Raw genomic sequence first — 20,302 nt, forward strand, 5'->3', positions numbered from 1 at the left:
TCACCTTTAATAGAAAATCACTTCATTTACATTTAATTTAGCATTAACTTATTTGAATAAATTTGACGAGGATAAATGTCTACCTTTTCACACAATGCACTATTTGATGTTGAAATATTTTTGTTGTAGCTATGTACATACATACATATACGTAAGAAGCGCAAGCCACAGGAGGTATTAACAATTTTCTTAGGTCTGTACCTCGCCTGTTGTTTATTCCAAGTCTTACCAAAAACGCACGCTTAATTTACACAAATTCTTCTGCATTGATATTGTATCAGTACAATTTCACTTTAAGAATGTTAATTAATTTTCCTCGCTTCAATAGTTTTAATTATTTATTTTATGCTACACGCGCTGGCTTCACTATTTCGTCAGATGCAGCCGTTCGTTAACGAACTCACCACCATTCGGTACATACACACACACACTTTCGTAGAGAAAATAAACACCACGCCATTCCACCACATATGCAATTTACGAACTATCGTGGAAAAGTTGTCAAAACGATGATGACACTGCAAATGCGAAGGAAAATAACAAAGAGAGAATGTGCAGATAAAAGTGCAGTAAAATGAAATAAGAAAAGTGAAAAATTTCACTTTACAATTTTTTTTTTCTTCTGCTAATTTTTCACTATAGCACTTCATTTGCAATTCAATGCATAATACCTTCTTTTAGTATAACTTGTTGGTATATTATAAACCACAATATTTAATTGATATTTGGTTTTCGTTTGCATTTATTGCTTTTTCGACACTCACTTCAATTATCTCTGCACCATTTATGATTTCACTGTATTCACATTTCTGCTGACCTTTGCTCGGCCATATTTTTCTTTTCGTAAAATTTAACACTACCGATGCCTCGATGAAAAATTTCGTTTATTCGTTTTTATTTTTGCTATAATTAATAAATTTTCACCATTTTTAAGTTTTTCCACAAGAAAAAAAACGTACGCGCGCTTGACGACAAGGCATCCACATCGACCGACTGCGTAGTTATTTTTAAAATGCCATTTTAACTTCACCTACTTGTTCGCCCTTTTTCGTGTGTCAGCCGATGTATTGTCATTTTTAATTTGTTTTGTAGGTATTCGGTGTCAACTTTCTGTTCGTTTTGTTTCCTATTTATCCCATTATTTATTATATATCCATCCTATTAGGGTGGCTCTTATATATTCTATCGTGGGGCCGTCTAGGGTTTGTACAGAACTGCTGTATATGTATCTGATAGGTGAAAACATAGAGGGCCAAGCATATACGGCGAGGCCATGATGTAATTGCATCATACGTCAAGGATATCTTTTGTTGCTGTTGCTGTAGCGATAAGTACACTTCCCGAAGGTTTTGGGGAGTGTTATCGATGTTTTTGGCACTTACCGAATGTATATCCAGTTCGTTCCGGTAACAGGCACCAATGAGGTACGATTGGGGATTCAAGGGGTTGTGTAGCGCAATATATAGCTTCTCCAACCCAATTGTCAACCTCACCTTCGAGCGGCGAATCCCGTTTCACTAACAGACGAGGCTCTCGCGACCCCAAGCTCTTCATGGAACTTGGTGGTGGGGAGGGAGGGATGGCCTGAAGGTTTAATGTGGCCATATAAATCGTTCCCGAGATGGTCGGGCCAGCACCTTAATGGTGCTGTGTTACCGGAGCGTATCGGATCTGTATCCGACAAAGGACCATCACATCGATAACACTCCCCAAAGCCTTCGGGGAGTAACCTAATCGCTACAACAACAACAACAACAGGTACGATTTAAAGCTTTCAATGCGCTAATCAAGCCATTGAGTCACTCATCTGTCAAAAGTCTGACACCCGCGGCAGGTAAGCCTGTCGTAACAGACTACTGAAATACCCCATTGATTAGCTCAACCCTTTCAAGGAGATGCAAACACAATTTATAGCTTTATCCTGTTTCTATAGCAGCCTAGGCTCCGGCGACCCACAAGTTCCTCATGGAACTAAGGGGGGGGCGTATGGCCTAGAAAGTTCAATGTGGTCGTATGAAGTAAATTCTGAGATGGTCGGGCATATATCTTTATGGCGCTTGCTACCGGATCATCATCAACAACTCTACCCAAAACCTTCAGGAAGTGTCTTTATCGCTACGACAACAACAACAACAACAACATCGAAATTATTACTCCCGGACATTATGTTAGGTTAGGTAGCAGCTGTCCTGATAAGGAAAGCTCACTTGGACGACACGAAGGTCCGTTATGATACCACATACAACAAAAATAATGGTGACTTATAACCATAAAACCATAACCAGATAAAACAGCTGATCGAACCTACCTTACGGAAACCAATGTAAGCGATTAATGGTGCCATACCATAACGCTAACGCCATAACCATATCATAGCCAACCAATTGGTTTTTGGTTTCTCTCCATATACATAACCAAAAATATTTGAGTTAGTGAATTTAATAACTTTTTGTAGATTTTATTCATTGTTTTGGATACGTTATGACTACGATACTTATTTTTTGTGGAATTTGTTAAGGCACCATTAAACGATCAAATTGGGGATGGATATGGATATGGGTATGGTTACGACTATGGCGTTAGAGTTAAGGAAGTTTAATTTGGCCTTTAGATCTAGCTACTTAGAGAATCGTTGCGTAGCAACGATAAAGCTTCGTATGATACCGATCTCAACTTTGGATACATTCTCGGGAGATCCAAGTGAGTCGCGACCGAAGTACTTTCGCCCAGTTCTGACAAAAGCTGGGCAATCAAGCATAAAGTGATTTAGTGATTCCACTTCATCTTCCTCCATACTGCTGCAGCAGGATGGAGTTTCCAGTATATTGAGACGTGCCGCATGGTTACCCATGGGACAGTGCCCTGTCAAAACCCCAATGACCATTGATAGGTGAGCCTTAATGAACCCAATTCTTTCAGCAGACCTGCCATCCACTTTCGGCCAGAAAGATCTTGTTACCCTGCAAGACTTGGTGTCCGCCCAACGTTTACTGAGATGACTTGAGCCCCAGTTATGGAGGAGCAATCAACAAGTGGCCAGCGGAATCCCCAAATCCCTACAGCCATCTTCATCCGGTTAAGTTGTACCGATGCGGGCTAAGAGATCCGCTTGACAGTTATCCGGTATATCACTATTGCCCGGGACCCAGATAATCTTAATTGTAAAATAACTCGATGCAATCGCAAGCGAGGTCAAGTACACATCCAGCGGGTTAGGGGATCAGAATATACCCGCGGTAAGTATGCCTGTCGTAAGGGGCGACTAAAATACCAGATTCAAGGGGCTGTGTAGCGCAACCTTTCAGGTTGCCAGCGCAATATATAGCTTCTCCAAACCCAATTGTCAACCTCACCTATCCGCGGGGAATCCTGTTTCACTAACAGACGAGGCTCTGGCGACCCCAAGCTCCTCATGGAACTTGGGGGTAGTGAGGGGGGAATAGCCTGAAGGTTTAATGTGGCCACATAAATCGTTCCCGAGATGGTCGGGCTAGCACCTTAATGGTGCTATGGTACCGGAGCGTACCGGATTTGTATCCGGCAAAAGACCTTCACATCGATAACACTCCCCAAAGCCTTCGGGGAGCAACCTTATCGCTACAACAACAACAACAACAACAGGTCAGGTACACCCAGACCACCCTCGATCGCACTGTAGTCGAGCTCAAAGCCTTCATAGCCGCTTGGCTGGTAGAATAGATGTTAAATTCCCTAACCGTAGTAGCACTGGATAGCATTTCATCCACCGCATCCTTAATCGCAGCAACTTCCGCTTGGAATACACTGCAGTGATCAGCCAACTTAAACTTGCGGCTTACATTTAGCTCTTGACAAAAGACACCCCACCAACCTTTCCGTCCAACTTCTACCCATCCGTGAACAAGTTAACCGTTCCCATACCACAGATAATTCCTCTTTCCCACTCCTCTCTCGGTGGAGTGATTGGGGTGAAGGTTGTATAGGGAGCAGTTATAGCCCGTTCTGTCCGGGATAAAGTCGAAACTGGTAAGAAGGCTAGAGTGTCCGAAGTCAGAAAGCCCATAGCCCATATCTCGAAGCCTGACTAACGACCGGGCCGCGGCCGCCTTACCCGCAATATCTACTGGATATATGTTCAGCATGACGTTCAGTGCCAAGGTAGGTGTTGTTCTGAGAGCGCCACTGATAGTGATCAGCGCCGTCTGTTGCACTGACACTAACATTTTGGAGGACGTTACCGCAACCGAAACCGAGTCCTGACCTGAGCCCTAAATCAGAACTGAAGCAGGAACTAGAGCCAAAACCAATGCCGAACTAGAAGCACAAGCAAAATCGAAGCCGGAAAATCTTTTTCCTACTTCGACACTACACACAAGGTCGCCCGCGGTGGTGTGGTTATGCCCGCTCAAAGATTCTAAGTTAAAGACCCGGCAAAAGCAAAAATGCATCTGCCTTACAGCTGCCGTTCGAAGTTGGAAGTAGGAAAAATTAAAGGAAAGCAAATATAAAGGAATGCAAGTTGGATAAGAAGCTCGACATATACCTCTTGGGTGGTATTTGGCGATTTGAATATATTTATTTTTTTACATACATTTCAAATCAATATATGAATTGAAGTCAGATTTAAAATATGTTGTACAGAGATACTGACCACTGTTGTGAATGGAATTCCCCAATAGGGAGGGCACTATTAAGTAAGTAGAATTGGAAAAGTATTGGAAGAGTCGACCTCGCTAAGAGTTTGTACACGAAATAACTAAATATATAAATGTTTATCACAAAAAAGAGCTATGATGCCGTTAACGGGTTTTTGTAAAGTGACTGGCGAAACGGCTGTCAATTAATACTAACATGTAACGCCGTAGGGGTTACCATATAATGTACATGGATATTCATACATATGCCGGAGTAGCTTTAACATATCCCCAGAATATAAATACAAGAAATGTGTACATAAATCAGGATATACTTCTAAGATTCTAAGATTTTATTATCATCATCAGCCGCTCCATAACCGTTAAATGCGACTTAGCTTCAAGCGTTTTTAGATTCAGTAGCTTTACTGCTGTCTAAATCGTAATTTTGTTGCCCCAATCGCTTGCTCTGCACATCACGCAATACATCCATTATTTTCCATTTAGCAACGAAGAATAGATCATCAGGAGCATCAATCAAATCAGATTTGATCATTTCACATAGAGTATTTAATTGTGTTAAGTTCCTCTGGACTCTTGTTGGTGTTATGTAGGGTGTATATTTCTTACGTTTATATGAACGTGGCTAGAAAAAAGGATGCAAACATATATTATAAAGAAATTGGACATATAAAGAAAATGTATACCTCATAATGTTGCGAATCATCAGGATGAGATTTTAAATCAAGTGGATTTTGTATTTTTACATCCTCAGTTATATTCTCTATGCCATCATCCACATCATCATCGTTTACTTGTTGTGTCTCATCACAATAATCAGTATCATTTCCACCTTTCGTATCCTCTGCGCCACCATCCTCCCTCCATCGTACATCTTCTCGAGAATCCCGCGTATTGCTGTCATCTTCATTATCATTTTCACCATCGGCTATGCATTTCTTGCTAGCTAATGGGTTTTCAGGTCCATCATTGTCAAGGGAACCTTCCATCATTTCAAAAAAACGCTTCACTTTGCCTCCATTGTTCATAAGCATTTTGTAGCACCTATGCCTATTCAAATTTGAAGTGCGTTTCCCATCGAATTTGTGTAAGCTCATACATTTGCGACAACACAAGAAGCCGTGCACAAGAGTTCCGTCAGTTCTTTTTATTTCTGCAAATAAGTTCCAAATTTCGCTTTTACCCTTTGAACGGTTCGCTAATTTGTATATGCCAGCGTTGATTTTAGGCAAAATTCCATTATCATCCTTCATTGTACCGCCCATCAGCTTGTGTCTTTGTATTTTGCAGTAAATAGTACGTTACATCTGATCCAAATGTATTTCTACTCGACAAATATGAGTCACTTAAATGAAATCTATTATACTCGCGTATTTAGATTTTGGGATCATTACTCACACTCGCTAGAGACGTGTAAGTTTCGATAATGCTATCGACTGTGGTCACCCACTCAAATTACCAGTGATGCGGTTTGCTAATTTTCGAGAAGAATAGTCACCAAAAGTATGGTGTCTAACGGTTTTTCGGTGCGTGTTTAAATTCCAGTTAAAGTTGACTAGAATCAAACTCTGCAGCTTAAGCCGATTAAACTAATATGAGCAGAAAATAGTAAGTTAACGACCAAAGTGGCAAGGTTAACTCTAGCCAACTTTAATGGGAGTTTAAACACGCACCTAAACAAATTTGGCCATAGAAAGTCTAAACGGTCAATTAATGGTGACATAACTATAAAACCATAACCAGAGAAAACAGAAAAACAGCCGATCGAACCTACCTTACGGAAATCATTGTAAGCGAATAATGGTGCCATAGCATAACGCTAACGCCATAACCAGGTCCGTAGAGAGAAAATCCGGGCCCGGGATTGAACAATTTACGGGCCCCTATAAGAAATCCACAAAACATTTGATTAACTTGAATTAATGACGTCTCATTCATGAATCATTATTGATGCATTACATCAAACAATTTTTTGCCACATCAACTAAATGATGTTTGGACTAAGAGCTGAAAATAAAATTAACACAGAACATTTACTATTTATACTATTTTATTGTAACGTAGAAATAAAATTCTCTTTTAACAGCCATATATTGTTTCAAATAATCTTTTCTGGTTATTTGGTATCATTTTGATAAATTTAATGATGATTATAAATTTTAATTATTCAATATAGAAGGTTCGGATGCTATCCGAACCTTCTATAAAGAGTGGCTTTTCTTGCTTTTTTCGCAGAAAATTTTTTCATAATAATATCAAAATTTAACTGTGTTGCCAAAACGGATTCAACATAAAGCGTGGCAAGTCCTAAAACTCGCTCTTTAGATGAACACGATCTATGAAAGTCTTTGATTCTTGAAAGGAAGCTGAAGGAACGTTCTGCACTAGCTACAGTGACAGGGATAGTGCAAAAGATACGTAAAGCAATACAAATATTGAGGAAAATTGTATACTGATTTTGAACATTGACGGCATTTAGCAATTGCAGTGGTGACAGACCTTTATCAAAATTTGCTTCGTAAATGTGTTTCAAGTGAATTATTTCGCATTCTAAGTTTTGAGAAATCTCCGACTTCCGTCCATGTCTTCAAATTGCCACAAAAAGGAAAACGTCTCGCTCAAATTTCTCATAGCTGCAAATCGTTCATTAATGCCAGTGATTACCGAATCAACGATCACCAAGAATGTATTGTTTTTAAAATCAGACTCTGAATCATCCGTAATCATCTCATTTAAATTATCTTCAGAACGTCTTTTGGGTTTTCTCTTTCGAATGTCCGGAAACTTTGGCGAGATGTTCAATTGAATAGCAATTGTTTTGCATTCATTTAAAATTGTTTCCCATTGGTTTCTGATCAACTTCAAATCAGTTAATAAGGCATCTAGATGTCGGTCCTCGGCATCTATTGTGGCGTCTGTAGCTTGGACGACCACGTTCCTTTCATTAATGGTAGTCAGTATTTTAAACCAAATTGAGGACAGCAAGATACTATCGAAGTTGTTGATGTACTTGAGAGTGCCGGTAACATCTCCGTTTGCTTTCGCAGTCTGAAGGACTATGAAGAGAGCTCGGTAAATTTTTTTTGAGGATGTCCGATCGTTGTGGACTGCTGCTGAAAATAGTAAACCATTTTTGTAAAACTTCTAAGAAAGTAATTGCAGCCGTACAACATCCTGCAGCATCAACACCACATAAATTGATACTGTGGGTTGCACAAGACAAGTAATCAGCATTCGAGTTTTTGTCGAGAATGTGACGTAGTGCTCCGTTGTAAGCTCCTTTCATATTGGCGCCGTTATCGTACCCTTGTACACGACAATCTTCAATCAAGTATGGCAAATTAGATCAGCGATTTTCTGACCAGTTTTTTGGTTACAATTCACGATAGCCAAAAACCGTTCTTGAATTGTAAAATTTTTTTGCTTTCGAATTGAAATGGAGTTAGCGCAGAATGAACGTAGTCAACGTTACTATCATCAGGCTTAGCATCAACGATAATAGCAAAATACTTGGCTTTCGTGCCTTGATCTAATATAGTTTCCCTCACGTGATTTGCACAAATTTCTATAAACTCGTTCTGAATGGCTGGGGAAAGATAGTTAACTTGTAAACGTTTGTGCTGCTGTTGTGAAATCCTATAAATTCTATATAAAAATTCTTTCCACTTTTGAGTTTCAGTGATTAGCTGTTCATTGATAAGTGTATCAATTGTAGCCTCCTTTTGAATAAGATTTTGTAAAGATCGCCATTGAATATAACATTTAATGTGATCTTAAGTATTTTCGTGTGATGGCAGTTTATCGTATAGCTTCTTCCATACCTGGAATTCGAATATCCGCCAGGACAACAAATTTTAGGTCGATTTGAAGTATGGGTTCTTAACAGACGACATAGTGGCAATAAAAAGCATTGTTACTGGCACTCCACACTAATCAGGCACGCTCCACTTTCTCTCCATTTGGCAAGATTCTGTTTAAACAAGGAAGTACCTCGTCATTACAATCACGTGGAAAAATAACAGGAGACTTTTGATGACCTCGACGAATTATTTCGTTGACTTCTTCAGATCGCAAAAACTCATTATTTACGGTACCGATATCGAAGTCGTTTAAATCATCTGGACTTTGATACAGAGTTGGTGGTATTGTTGGAAGACTTTTTGAAGATGAACCTTCGACAGTGTCGCCACGAAAACTTTACGATTTCGGATTCATGTAAACATACATTTTTGTTTGATGTTTTTATTGTCTCCTCAGTCCCAGGCAAAAAATCATTATCAATATTCGTTGCTTTTGAAATTCGGCTTAAAATTTGCATATGGAACAATTAAAGACTATCCTGAATTAAAAAAAAAAATGTCTTCGTATCCCTAAATCGCGGCCCCCCCGAGAAACACATTTTTGTTTAATGTTTTTATTGTCTCCTCAGGCCCAGGCAAAAAATCGTTATCAATATTCGTTGCTTTTGAAATTCGGCTTAAAATTTGCACATGGAACAACTAAAGACTCCCCTGAATTAAAAAAAATCTCTTAGTATCCCTAAATCGCGGGCCCCCTGAGAACACACATTTTTGTTTGATGTTTTTCTTGTCTCCTCAGGCCCAGGCAAAAAATCATTATCAATATTCGTTGCTTTTGGAATTCAGCTTAACATTTGCACATCGAACAAATAAAGACTCTCCTGGATTAAAAAAAAAATGGCTTAGTACCTCTAAATCGCGGGCCCCTGAGAAAACCCCGGGGGGAATCCCCCCATAGAACTCTTTGTTGCAATGCTCCACCTAACAGGTGAGTTCAATGTGTCGATCAGGGATGCACCTTAAAGTTAAGCTAATCGTTTATCAAAAAATTTCCACCGTTTCCGTTGAAACACTTCGAAATATTATCGATAAAGAAATTATCGAGATAAATTGTATCTCGTTTTTAACCGAAACGAAAAGCTTTCGTAACGTTAAAAACGTTAACAAAAACGTGATACTTTATGTTTGAATCAGGCATGCTTAACCAACGAACCGATATGATTTCGTTACGATAAGTCATTTCGTTTCGTTTATTAACGTTAATAACGTCAAATTAACGAAATGATTTTGTTTCGTTTTCTGCCTTATCAAAACGAAATAAAATCGTTTATGTTGATTATTAATTTCAAACTATGCTGGCAAAGCTGATTGATGGCGGAGTCATTAAAGGTGAAAGCATTAGCCAAGCTGATTGCAACTTTTCTCATGAATTTTGACAGTACGAATATTTCTCAGAGTATTTCTGACCTTACCACCAACGAATTACACAAACAAATTACATGTTACATTGACGTTAATTATCGTAACGAAATGATATCGGTTCGTTGGTTAAGCATGCCTGGTGTCGACGCACTTCAATCTTGCCACAGTATAAAGCGAGGCGATAGCAATATTATTGGTGATGTCAATGCAAATGAGTTTGGCAAAGCATTCTTTGTATCTTCATTATCATTAACTGGCTCTTAAGCGTCCAAGTGATTTTGGCAGTTTCGTAACGAGTCCCTCCAGCTATCTCTTTACGAGGTAAATAACGCCAATCGAGAGCAAAGTGGAAGATCAAGCCTTCCTCCAATACCGGCAGATTTAGTGGCTTGGAATGTTTCCGCGTAGGCATGCTTGTCGTAAGAGGTGACTAAAATCCACACCCCAAAATATTATTGGGGTATAAAAATCGTTCTCGGTGCAGTGAGCCTAATACCAGAATGTGGTATCACCGGAGCGTGCCAGATTTTTATACGGTAAAGGCTACCCACATCCGCAACCCTCCCCTAACTTTCTAGAAGGTCTCCACCTTTTCTCTGAGACCGAATGCTACTATCTATAGAAATCCTTTCTTGACTAGAACGTCCTCGGTTAATCGCATAACATGACATAACCAGCGGAGCCCTTGGGCTTTTATCGGTTATACTATCTTCATATCTGCAAAAAGATAACACGGCTTATCACCATACCATACCAAAGAGGATAAATATAATAAGAGCCACCAGTCTCCTACGAATGGCGAGTAACTCACTGGAAATCATAAAATTGTTTTCTAAGAGGGATATTTTTGAATTGCCTCGCATTTATCCATTCGGTGTAGGCACCTTGTGCAACTGTGATTTTTGGAAAGAGAATTAATTTATTAATAAAATACAGTCGGAAAAATAAACGCAAATACCACCCGAAAATATATAGGACATTTTATGCACATCTCGCAAAAAAAAACAGCGACTACCTCTTAGAAAACATCGAGCAAATCGCTGGGAGCGACGAGTGATATCTTTTATCATAATTTATCCTCTTTGTCCATACCACAAATTTTTCGGAAAGATGACGAGAGCTCACACAATGTGGAGTCGCCTTGTCTGAAACCTCAATTTGTTTCAAATGGCTCGTAGAGGTTTACCTTAATTCTGACAGAGCTGATGGTGTTGATGGTGTTTAACATCAAAGAAGAACCAATCGGAATATATATAAAAAGTTGCTGAATATCTTTTAGCAAAGCCGTCTAGATTTCCATGTGAACATGCAATCACTTTACGCACTTCTAAAGCTGTTTGTACCATGGGGAGTCTTCTCCAGGATTTGAATTCGGACTGACCAGGTCCCAATATTTTGTAGACTTTGAGCTTCAGAGCGCACTTAAATTCCAATCAGGAGGCGTGCGCTCGACTGACCATATTTTGCATAGGAGTCCGTCTGCGTGCTTGTCAGTTTGGCGGGTAATCCAGCATCTGCCGAAGTTTTTGGTAGAATTTCCGGCCATGGCTTCAATCAGCCATTGTCCTACCCGAGATTTCAACGAAAGTTTCTATGGGTTTCTTAAGCCGGAGTCATTGGTGCCGTATGTCGTATCGCTGTATCCGTATCCCTAACGTAATCAGCTGTTTATCGTTACGACGGTAAACCAAAACCCAATTGGTTGGCAAAAATACGGTTACGACCTTAGCGGCACCAATAATCGATTGCATTGATTCTCATAAGATTGGTCGAATCAGCTGTTATAAGGTTACCGATACGGTTACCGATAAAGCACCAATGTCCAGCTTTAAAAGCGAATTGGCAAAGCAAGTTGATGTTATCTCATCAGCTGATTGCTTTTCTAGCGATTTTCCTGGCAAAATCTGTTACAGTGGAATGTCAGTAAAACTTAATCAGGGCAGTTTTTTTTTACACTCCTTTGTTAGGAAAATCAGGTTAAATTCGCTTTGCTATCATCTTTTATGGATTCACTTTTAAAATAAGAAGATATATGAGATGAAAAACGAGCAATAAGCAGTTTGTATACAGAGATGAAAGCCGAAAATCATCTCCCTGGGTGAATTCACTTACAGTGAAAAACTGTAAAATGTACACTGATTAAAAACTCATTTACACAACAAATTTAAATTTGCACGCGAGGTTGTAAAGTATTGTGTTGTTGTTGTTGTAGCAATGCTCGCCCCACCTAATAGCCGCGACCGATCACAAATTGTCATCAATATCCTCTAACGGGAGTCAAAGGAAACTTGCCGTTTCAACAGGGGTGGACCATAAGGAAGGGGGTGTTAGAGGCGTTGGTTCCACATTACAATTAAAGAGATGGTTGGTGTCATGTGGGGACACATTGCAAGCGGGGCATACATTTTGTATGTCGGGGTTGATTCTGGATAGGTAAGAGTTTAACCTGTTACAGTATCCAGAACGAAGTTGAGCAAAAGTGATACGCGTTTCCCTAGGGAGTATGCGTTCCTCGTCGGCGAGTTTTGGATACTTTTCTTTAAGTACTGGATTCACCGGGCAATTCGCGGCATAAAGGTCCGACGCCTGTTTATGGAGTTCACCAAGGACCTGCTTGTGTTTTTTCGCTTCATACGGCTGGGTTCTCAGGTGCCGTATTTCCCCAAAATGCTTACGGAGATGACTCCTTAAGCCCCTAGGCGGTGCTGGTTCATCAATCAGATGTCTGTTGGGATGCCCAGGTTTCTGGGTATTCAACAGGAACTGTTTGGTCAGCATCCCATTTCTCTCCCTGATGGGGAGTATTCTCGCCTCAGTATGCAGATGGTGTTCTGGGGACATAAGAAGACAGCCCGTGGCGATTCTGAGAGCAGTATTTTGGCAGGACCGTAGTTTCTTCCAGTGGGTTATTTTTAGGCTTGGCGACCATATGGGTGACGCGTAGCACGTAATCGGCTGGCTAATTGCTTTGTATGTAGTCATGAGCGTTTCTTTATCTTTTCCCCAGATACTGCCAGCGAGGGATTTGAGGATTTTGTTACGGCTCTGAATTCTCGGAACAATTGCGGCTGCGTGCTCACCAAAATGTAGATCCTGATCAAACGTCACACCCAACATTTTGGGGTGTAGGACAGTCGGTAGCGTAGTGCCATCGACGTGGATGTTCAAAATGGTCGACATTTGGGACGTCCATGTTGTAAATAAGGTCACGGAAGATTTAGTCGGTGATAATGCCAGGTTTCGCGAGACGAAAAAACTGGAGAGATCAGAGAGGCAGCCGTTTATTTTATTGCATAGCGCATCAATCTTTGGGCCTGGGCCTGTGGCCATTATTGTGAAGTCATCGGCGTAGGAAAGGATTGTGACTCCTTCCGGTGGTGGAGGTAGCTTAGATATGTAGAAATTAAACAAAAGTGGGGATAGTACACCATCCTGTGGCACCCGTTGTTTAATTCTCCTTGGTTTTGATGTTTCGTTTCTAAATTGCACCGATGCCTGCCGACCACCCAGATAATTTGCGGTCTACCTTTTAAGACATGGGAGAAGGGTAGACCCTTCCAGGTATTGCAGTAACGAGCCATGGTTGACCGTATCAAAAGCTTTTGATAGGTCTAGCGCTACGAGTACTGTTCTATGGTGGGGGTATTGATTTAAACCGCAATTTATCTGGGTGCTAATGGCATTTAGCGTGGTGGTACTGCTATAGAGTTTTCTGAAGCCATGCTGATGAGGGGCTAGCTGCAAAATTGCTTGGAAATAAGGGAGCAAAATGGCTTCAGGCGTCTTTGCCACTGGCGAAAGGAGAGATATCGGACGATACGACTCACCTGTTAGCTGGTTTCGCAGGCTTTAGTAGCGGGACCACCTTGGCCATTTTCCATTTCTCGGGTATGACAAAGGTGGAAAGAGACAGGTTGAAGACATGCGCTAAATATTTGAAACCCTCTTTCCCTAGGCTTTTCAGCATCGGCATGGCTATGCCGTCTGGGCCCACTGCTTTGGATGGTTTAGCGCGACCAATTGAGGACGGTGATGGTGATTGGTGACGCGCTGAATTTGTGTTTATGTGCGTGTCTATTGGCTCTCCGTCTATCTTTGTCGACCGTAGGATGCATTATATATTGTCGGCAGAAATCGCTCGCGCATTTTTTCGCATCCGACAGCACTTTGTCGCCAAAGGCGATGGAAACTTTGTCTTTGTGCTTAGTCGGATTCGATGGGGACTTTACGGTGGACCAAAGTTTACCCACACCGGTAGAGAGGTTACAACCTCTTAGGTGCTCCTCCCATTTCGCCCGCTTGTGTTCGTCCACAAGCAATCTGATGCGTTGGTTTATATCCCTTATTTGGGGGTCGCCTGGATCAAGCTGTCTTATAAGGTCACGTTTTCTCGCTAAGTTTGCGGCCTTCGCCGGGAAGTTGGGCCGGATTTCGGGAATTCTCCCGGCGGGAATGAAACGTGCCGAGGCGGATTCAATGACCTTACGAAAGGCACGCACCCCTTGGCGGGCTTCAGTCGGGATAGGGAGGGCAGCAAAGCGGTTGTATGAAAAAGATTTATATTCTTCCCACTTTCCTTTTTTGAAGTTTATGAAAGTGCGTTTTTCGGTGACAATGAAGTCAGCGGTACGCTCGAGCGAAATAAGTATGGGCAGGTGGTCGGATGCCAATGTTACCATCGGCTGCCAGTTGCGCAGTTTACGAGTTCTGCGCTCACGATTGAGATATCTAGCGAGCTGTGACAGCTTCCTACCATACGTGTGGGGGCGTCTCCGGTTATTGTGCAGAACGTCGTTTCTTCTATTTGATCCGCCAACATCTCACCCCTACTGTCCGCGCACAAGTTTGAATGCCATAGATCATGATGGGCATTGAAATCGCCTAAGATAATGCGATTGTTGCCAGTGAGTAAGGCCCTGATATTAGGGCGGTATCCACTGGGGCAACAGGTGGCAGGAGGGATGTAGATGTTGATGATTTCTAGGTTTGCATCGCCTGACCGGACAGATAGGCCTTGACGTTCTAAGACATTGTCCCTGCGGTCGATGCCAGGATCAAATATATAATATTGCACAGAGTGGTGTATGATAAACGCGAGGCCGCCTCCATTTCCGCTCTCGCGGTCTTTCCTGTGGACATTATACCCAGAGCAGGTCTGCAATGCAGATATTGCTGTGAGTTTAGTCTCTTGAATCGCAGCAATGCGGATGTTGTGCCGCTTCATGAAATCGACTATCTCCGTAATCTTCCCAGTTAGTCCATTACAGTTTAACTGCAGAATTCTGAAGTGCATAAGGGGAGACGCCGCCACTCTGGGGGTAAGTGACGGGTGACTACGCCTGGGTTGTGGAAGGCCAGGACGCAATTGCTGTTGTGGCCCTGGGACTGGGCGTCCTTGGGCAAGCATTGGGGTACCCGGATGATTTGGGTTTGCGACCTGGCAACATGGCGCGATGAAACCCGTCAGGGGTAGCCGTCGCGGAAACCAGAACATCTAGGAAAGTGGCACCACCCAAGGCAGGAGCTGCATTGGGCGGATGTATATTCTGTGCTGGCAGACGGTGCAAACGGAGGTAGGGACTAAGAGTCTGTTTCCCTGCCCTGCACGATTGCTGCCGGAAAAGAGGGGGGAGAAGACGGGGCAGGAGCTGATGCTCAGCATTGCTACCAACTCTACTACGAAGGTAGTAGTTATGAGTGGTATCAGCTGTTTGAGTTGTTGGCGCCGTGGGGCGCGAGCAGCAGCGGGTACTTGTTGTGGCTTGCTGAGCAGCGCGGCTGCTGGATGGTAGTGGGGGGAGGGGCGCTTAGGCGTAGACTACGGGACGCCCTTGGGCGTGAACAGCAAGGAGCCACAAAAGATTTATAAAAGTTACGTGGGCGTCGGGTTTTGGGATCAAGCCCAGACCAACCTGTCCGATGCAACCATCCCTTGCACGAGACACACTGAACAGAGTATGACCGTCCTAAAAAGATTCTTTTCCGGCAGATGCAGCAAAACCATTTCTCAGAACCGGGGTCAGGAGACGGACCCGGATTGGATTCGATGCCTTCCCGGAGTAAGAGAGTATGGAGCAGTCCTGCTGCAAGTAGCTCCTGGGAGGATGACAATTTGTGGGAGGCCGATCACACGTTAAGTCCAACACACAATTCACACACATAAAGCTGCAGACATTGGTGCTTTATCGGTAACCTTATAACAGCTGATTTGACCAATCTTATGGGAATCAATGCAATCGATTATTGGTGCCGCTAAAGCGCCAAATACACGACACGAACATTTCCGCGAACATTCCGCAATCTTTTTCGCAGCTTTGGCCATACACCATGCGAACTTTTGGCCGAACATTAGTTCTCTTTCAGACAGCGATAAATACAACAACTGTGCTGCAGCAATATTGCTCGCTGTGGCAGATTAAAGTCGCATAATCATTATTCTTTTTAATTCTATTACAATAATCTTTGCTTTTTACTTGCCACAATGATGGCAAAGATTTATACATTTCAATAAATTCACTCAGACATTTTTTATTGTCCATTTTACTTTTCCGCGCACGTCTGTTCCGTTCAGAAATTACTACGATTATGAGCTATTTCGCCATACACGCACGAACAGTTCGCGCAAATGTTCGCCAAAAATTAAAATATTTTGATTTTTGGCGAACATTTGCTCGAACTGGCAAACACCACCATACAAGACAGAAAAGGTCGCAGAAACATGACATAACGGGAATGTTCGCGGAAATGTTCGTGTCGTGTATTTGGCGCTTAAGGTCGTAACCGTATAGTAGCCAACCAATTGGTGTTTGGTTTACCGTCGTAACGATAAACAGTTGATTACGTTAGGGATACGGATACAGCGATACGACATACGGCACCAATGACTCCGGCTTAAGATTGTGCATTCACGAGTTCAAAATTGCCTGTTCTGCGCACCTACGTCACACTTGACTTCTTCATGTGTTTACATGCGCAATGCGCCACCTTCTATAATTCCATCATGAGTCCAATACGTAAAGGCCAAAAGGACGAATATGAATAGTACCATCAAATCGCGGTTAGATAATTCACCGTAGGAGAAATGTGGCATGAAATAATTGATAAAATAACAACAATTTAACTATTTTTTTTTAACATTTTCAATAACTTTTTTGTGAAATTTTAACGAAAACACCGTGTTTTTTGCTAATCTTGAAGTAGGTAATGTGGTGAAATACCTACTGTTAGTTTGACAATTTCTATTACTGTCCGTCGTTGGCGATTCTCTGGGTTAAGTCCAAAAAGGAGGTATTTTCGTTGTATGTAAACTTGGTCTAAGTTGGAACGTATCTAACTTAAGATTTGTTTAACGTTAAAGCACCAGCTCAACTTCGCGTATATTGACTTGAGTATATAAATTGATTGTTATAAATTTCCTTTAAGACTCAGTACAAATGCATAATATCCTCCAGCTTTTTCCGTTGCAAATTAGGTACTTCACAATCTTCCGCAGCATAACCCACTGGCAAAAGCACCAGTAATTTCTCGTTCTCCGGTCTATGTAGGAGCAAACGTATTGTATGGCCACAGTTAAGTGGCGTTGTCACAAGGGAACTCAAACCAGCCGCCTGCAATGCACACAATAAAATACCTATTGCAATTGAAACTGATATCTCATTGTAATAATGTTGCTTGCGACTACCGTCTGCCAAAGAACCGTACACTTGCTTGAAAACCAAAATTAGATATGGAGCATCTGTTAGATAGGGTTTAATGTGATTTGTACGCAATGGGCGCAAATCAGCTGTCCATTGACGATGCATGCGTTGTGCATAATTTAGTTCCTCTTCCGTTTCAATTATCTCACGAATACGTTTCTTTATTGCTATATCACTAACTACACAAAAAGTCCATGGCTCAGTATGTGCACCACTGGGTGCTGTACCAGCCGCAAGTATACAATTTGATATTACCTCCAAGGGGGGTATAGGCTCGGACCGGTAAGACCTTACGCTACGACGATTATTTGTTATTTTATAAAACTCTTTAGCACCACCAGGAAGCGTCTCGGTTGCACCGTGAAATGGTATATGATTATCAATTTTAAGTGCTGGCATATAACATTCATTGGACTCTCCGTCACGTCTGTCGTTACAATTTTTGTCTTGAATCGGGCTAGCAAACTTAACTGACAAAAAAATTTAATAAGCAAGGACATTTCACAAAGAAACGAATTTGTTTACTTACCACCAACATATTCTTCGCCGTCCAATTGATTTTTATTAGATTTTTTATTGTTAGAATAAACTGTGGCCCAATGTAGAACTAGATTACCAAGAGTTGCAATAGTTAATGCAATTAGAATATTTCTCCAGTTTTTTAGTAGTAAGGAACTTTGAAGAAGTGATGTTAGGTCCATATTTATTACTTGTTTTTTTCAAGAAAAAAAAAAACAATGAAGTAGTCTTCAACGAGTCCGAAGTTATAGCCATAGTGTACCATAGTGTACCTATACCAAGTGTGTTCACTAAGCGATAAACGTCAAAACTACAAACAGCCTCGCTCACCTGATGGAAATCTCAGGTCTAGAGTCGCATTTTTAGTCTCAACGACAACATTTTTGACTACCAATCGTATGGACTTTTTCAATTTTTCAATCATTCGGAGCATTCGGTAATGGTATCCATTTTGAATTCGCTGTCATTCCGAATCCAGCGAGTGCCTGTCAGAATGCTTGACAGATAAGTCAACACACTTGTACTTGTACACTATGTAGTGTACCTATACCAAGTGTGTTCACTAAGCGATAAACGTCAAAACTACAAACAGCCTCGCTCACCTGATGGAAATCTCAGGTCTAGAGTCGCATTTTTAGTCTCAACGACAACATTTTTGACTACCAATCGTATGGACTTTTTCAATTTTTCAATCATTCGGAGCATTCGGTAATGGTATCCATTTTGAATTCGCTGTCATTCCGAATCCAGCGAGTGCCTGTCAGAATGCTTGACAGATAAGTCAACACACTTGTACTTGTACACTATGGTTATAGCTAAGTAGCATGGCGCAACGATACAAGCATTGTTTACTATATAGTTTGGCAGCTTAAGTAGAGGTTATGTTGCGAATAGAGTGGAAGGCAGTGGACTAGGCAGTCGAATGTCATATAATGAAGGAATGGTGTCGGAGTTTTTTCAAAGTTAAAAAAAAAATGATAAAAGCTTTAATATAAATAAAACTATTGTTTTAATAACAACAACAACGCCATATATATTCTGTATGCATAAATTTGTAAGGATTATCCCACTTTAAAATTTGAATTAAATAATCTAAAGTTTTGTTTTGAAACTGAGTCGAGAACTGTGCGTGTGAATGTGCGAATTTTCACCGATCAGCTGTTAGTTGCGCTACTTGGTAAAATTTACAATGGATACAAGGTGGCAGCATGGAACAGCTGATTACAAACTTTTTTTATTCGATTTGATACATCAACTTCCGGCGGAGTACGATTTTGACATTTGTCCATCGAATTTACAAAAAGTACATGGAATTTTTATTTATGTTTGTAGGTATGTCACCCTGCTGCCACCTGTATCATTCCGCTATGCTAAGTAGTTAAAATGGCCCTACAAGACAGGTACCCGTTACCTAATCGATTACTTAATCGTTACCAATAACTTGGTCACCAATTATCGTCTTAAGGTAAGGCCACATTAGGCTGCACTACGCAGCACTGCACTGCGCTACAAAATATTCTTTGCATGTATTCTTATGAGGCAATTCACACCTAGCGTCAACAGCACTGCGCAACCCGGCACAGCGCAGCAAATTTGATCAACTAGGCAAAAAAGCCGCGTTTGGAAGTGTCGCGCAGTGCTGCTGCCGCTAGGTGTGAATTACCTCATAAGAATACATGCAAAGAATTTTGCACCATCTTTTTTCAATCTGGGCAAAAGAGTGTGGAACTCTCCTTCCTCATACCTTGAGGATGAGATGTCTTGGACCCATAGCCACGACCTTTTTCTTTTCCTTTCCTCTTCTTCGCACAAAAATTAAATAATTACAGCTTCAAAAACTGTGTCGTCCATTTTGCAAATAAAAATAAACACAAACTTTTGCTGCAATGTGTCGCTCGATTGCCGCTTAATGTGAACTGCCAAAATATGTCGCTCTGTGAGGCGCCGCTGCTGCTACGTGTCGCGCAGCGTAATGTGCGCGTACCTTTAATGACTTTTACATTGCTGTCGTGAAAAAGGTAACGCATGCGCCAAGGCGAATTCAGTAGAGGTGGTGTTATCGCCTTGGGCGAATCCATACCAGGTGGTGGCAAAGCGAATTCAACCAATTCGCCGTACAGAAGAATGTCAAGTCAAAGGAAAATTTTCATAGATTTCGGTTAACTGATATATTGTTGTACAAGGCTTTGTATGGAAAATTATCAAGAAGAAGCAATCAGCTGTTGGGATA

The 20,302-nt window shown here is 41.4% G+C and overlaps 3 protein-coding genes across 7 annotated transcripts in view; all 3 read right to left on the minus strand.

The window, feature by feature from the left end:
- The window catches only part of JIL-1 (JIL-1 kinase), a 169,415-nt gene extending 168,395 nt beyond the window's left edge, over positions 1-1,020 (minus strand). Inside the window, exons 1-2 of one of the 4 annotated variants that reach the window (XM_067786374.1) lie at positions 672-1,020; positions 5-518 (exon numbers count right to left, since the gene is read on the minus strand). The gene's annotated coding sequence lies outside the window, so the exon portion shown is untranslated. Of the gene's footprint in view, positions 1-4 lie in introns of all 4 variants that reach the window. The other 3 variants (XM_067786376.1, XM_067786375.1, XM_067786373.1) reach the window with 3 other exon arrangements.
- Positions 1,021-4,948: 3,928 nt separating this feature from the next.
- Positions 4,949-6,050, minus strand: LOC137251665 (uncharacterized). Its single transcript, XM_067786378.1, has 2 exons — positions 5,321-6,050; positions 4,949-5,259 (listed from the first exon to the last, which is right to left on the minus strand). Exons 1-2 carry the CDS (start codon positions 5,897-5,899, stop codon positions 5,014-5,016), a joined length of 825 nt encoding a protein of 274 aa, XP_067642479.1. The 5' UTR covers positions 5,900-6,050; the 3' UTR covers positions 4,949-5,013.
- A 10,927-nt stretch (positions 6,051-16,977) lies between these two features.
- Iyd (Iodotyrosine deiodinase) lies at positions 16,978-18,339 on the minus strand. Of its 2 annotated transcripts, none has more exons than XM_067791399.1 (2): positions 18,083-18,339; positions 16,978-18,023 (listed from the first exon to the last, which is right to left on the minus strand). In XM_067791399.1, exons 1-2 carry the CDS (start codon positions 18,252-18,254, stop codon positions 17,281-17,283), a joined length of 915 nt encoding a protein of 304 aa, XP_067647500.1. In that variant the 5' UTR covers positions 18,255-18,339; the 3' UTR covers positions 16,978-17,280. The 2 variants fall into 2 exon arrangements, with proteins under 2 accessions (XP_067647500.1, XP_067647501.1); XM_067791400.1 differs by having other exon boundaries at positions 16,978-18,018; positions 18,083-18,223.
- Positions 18,340-20,302: the final 1,963 nt, after the last annotated feature.

The sequence above is a fragment of the Eurosta solidaginis genome, chromosome 5, assembly GCF_040869045.1.
Source record: "Eurosta solidaginis isolate ZX-2024a chromosome 5, ASM4086904v1, whole genome shotgun sequence".
Lineage (NCBI taxonomy): Eukaryota > Metazoa > Arthropoda > Insecta > Diptera > Tephritidae > Eurosta > Eurosta solidaginis.

Bases quoted from the DNA above. Each gene is read 5' to 3' on its own strand.
- LOC137251665 (XM_067786378.1), bottom strand. From the start codon at position 5,899: ATGGGCGGTACAATGAAGGATGATAATGGAATTTTGCCTAAAATCAAC. The intron at 5,260-5,320 runs GTATACATTTTC...CCTTTTTTCTAG, and splicing joins ATGATTCGCAACATTATGAG to CCACGTTCATATAAACGTAA.
- Iyd (XM_067791399.1), bottom strand. From the start codon at position 18,254: ATGGACCTAACATCACTTCTTCAAAGTTCCTTACTACTAAAAAACTGG. The intron at 18,024-18,082 runs GTAAGTAAACAA...TTTTTTTGTCAG, and splicing joins CGGCGAAGAATATGTTGGTG to TTAAGTTTGCTAGCCCGATT.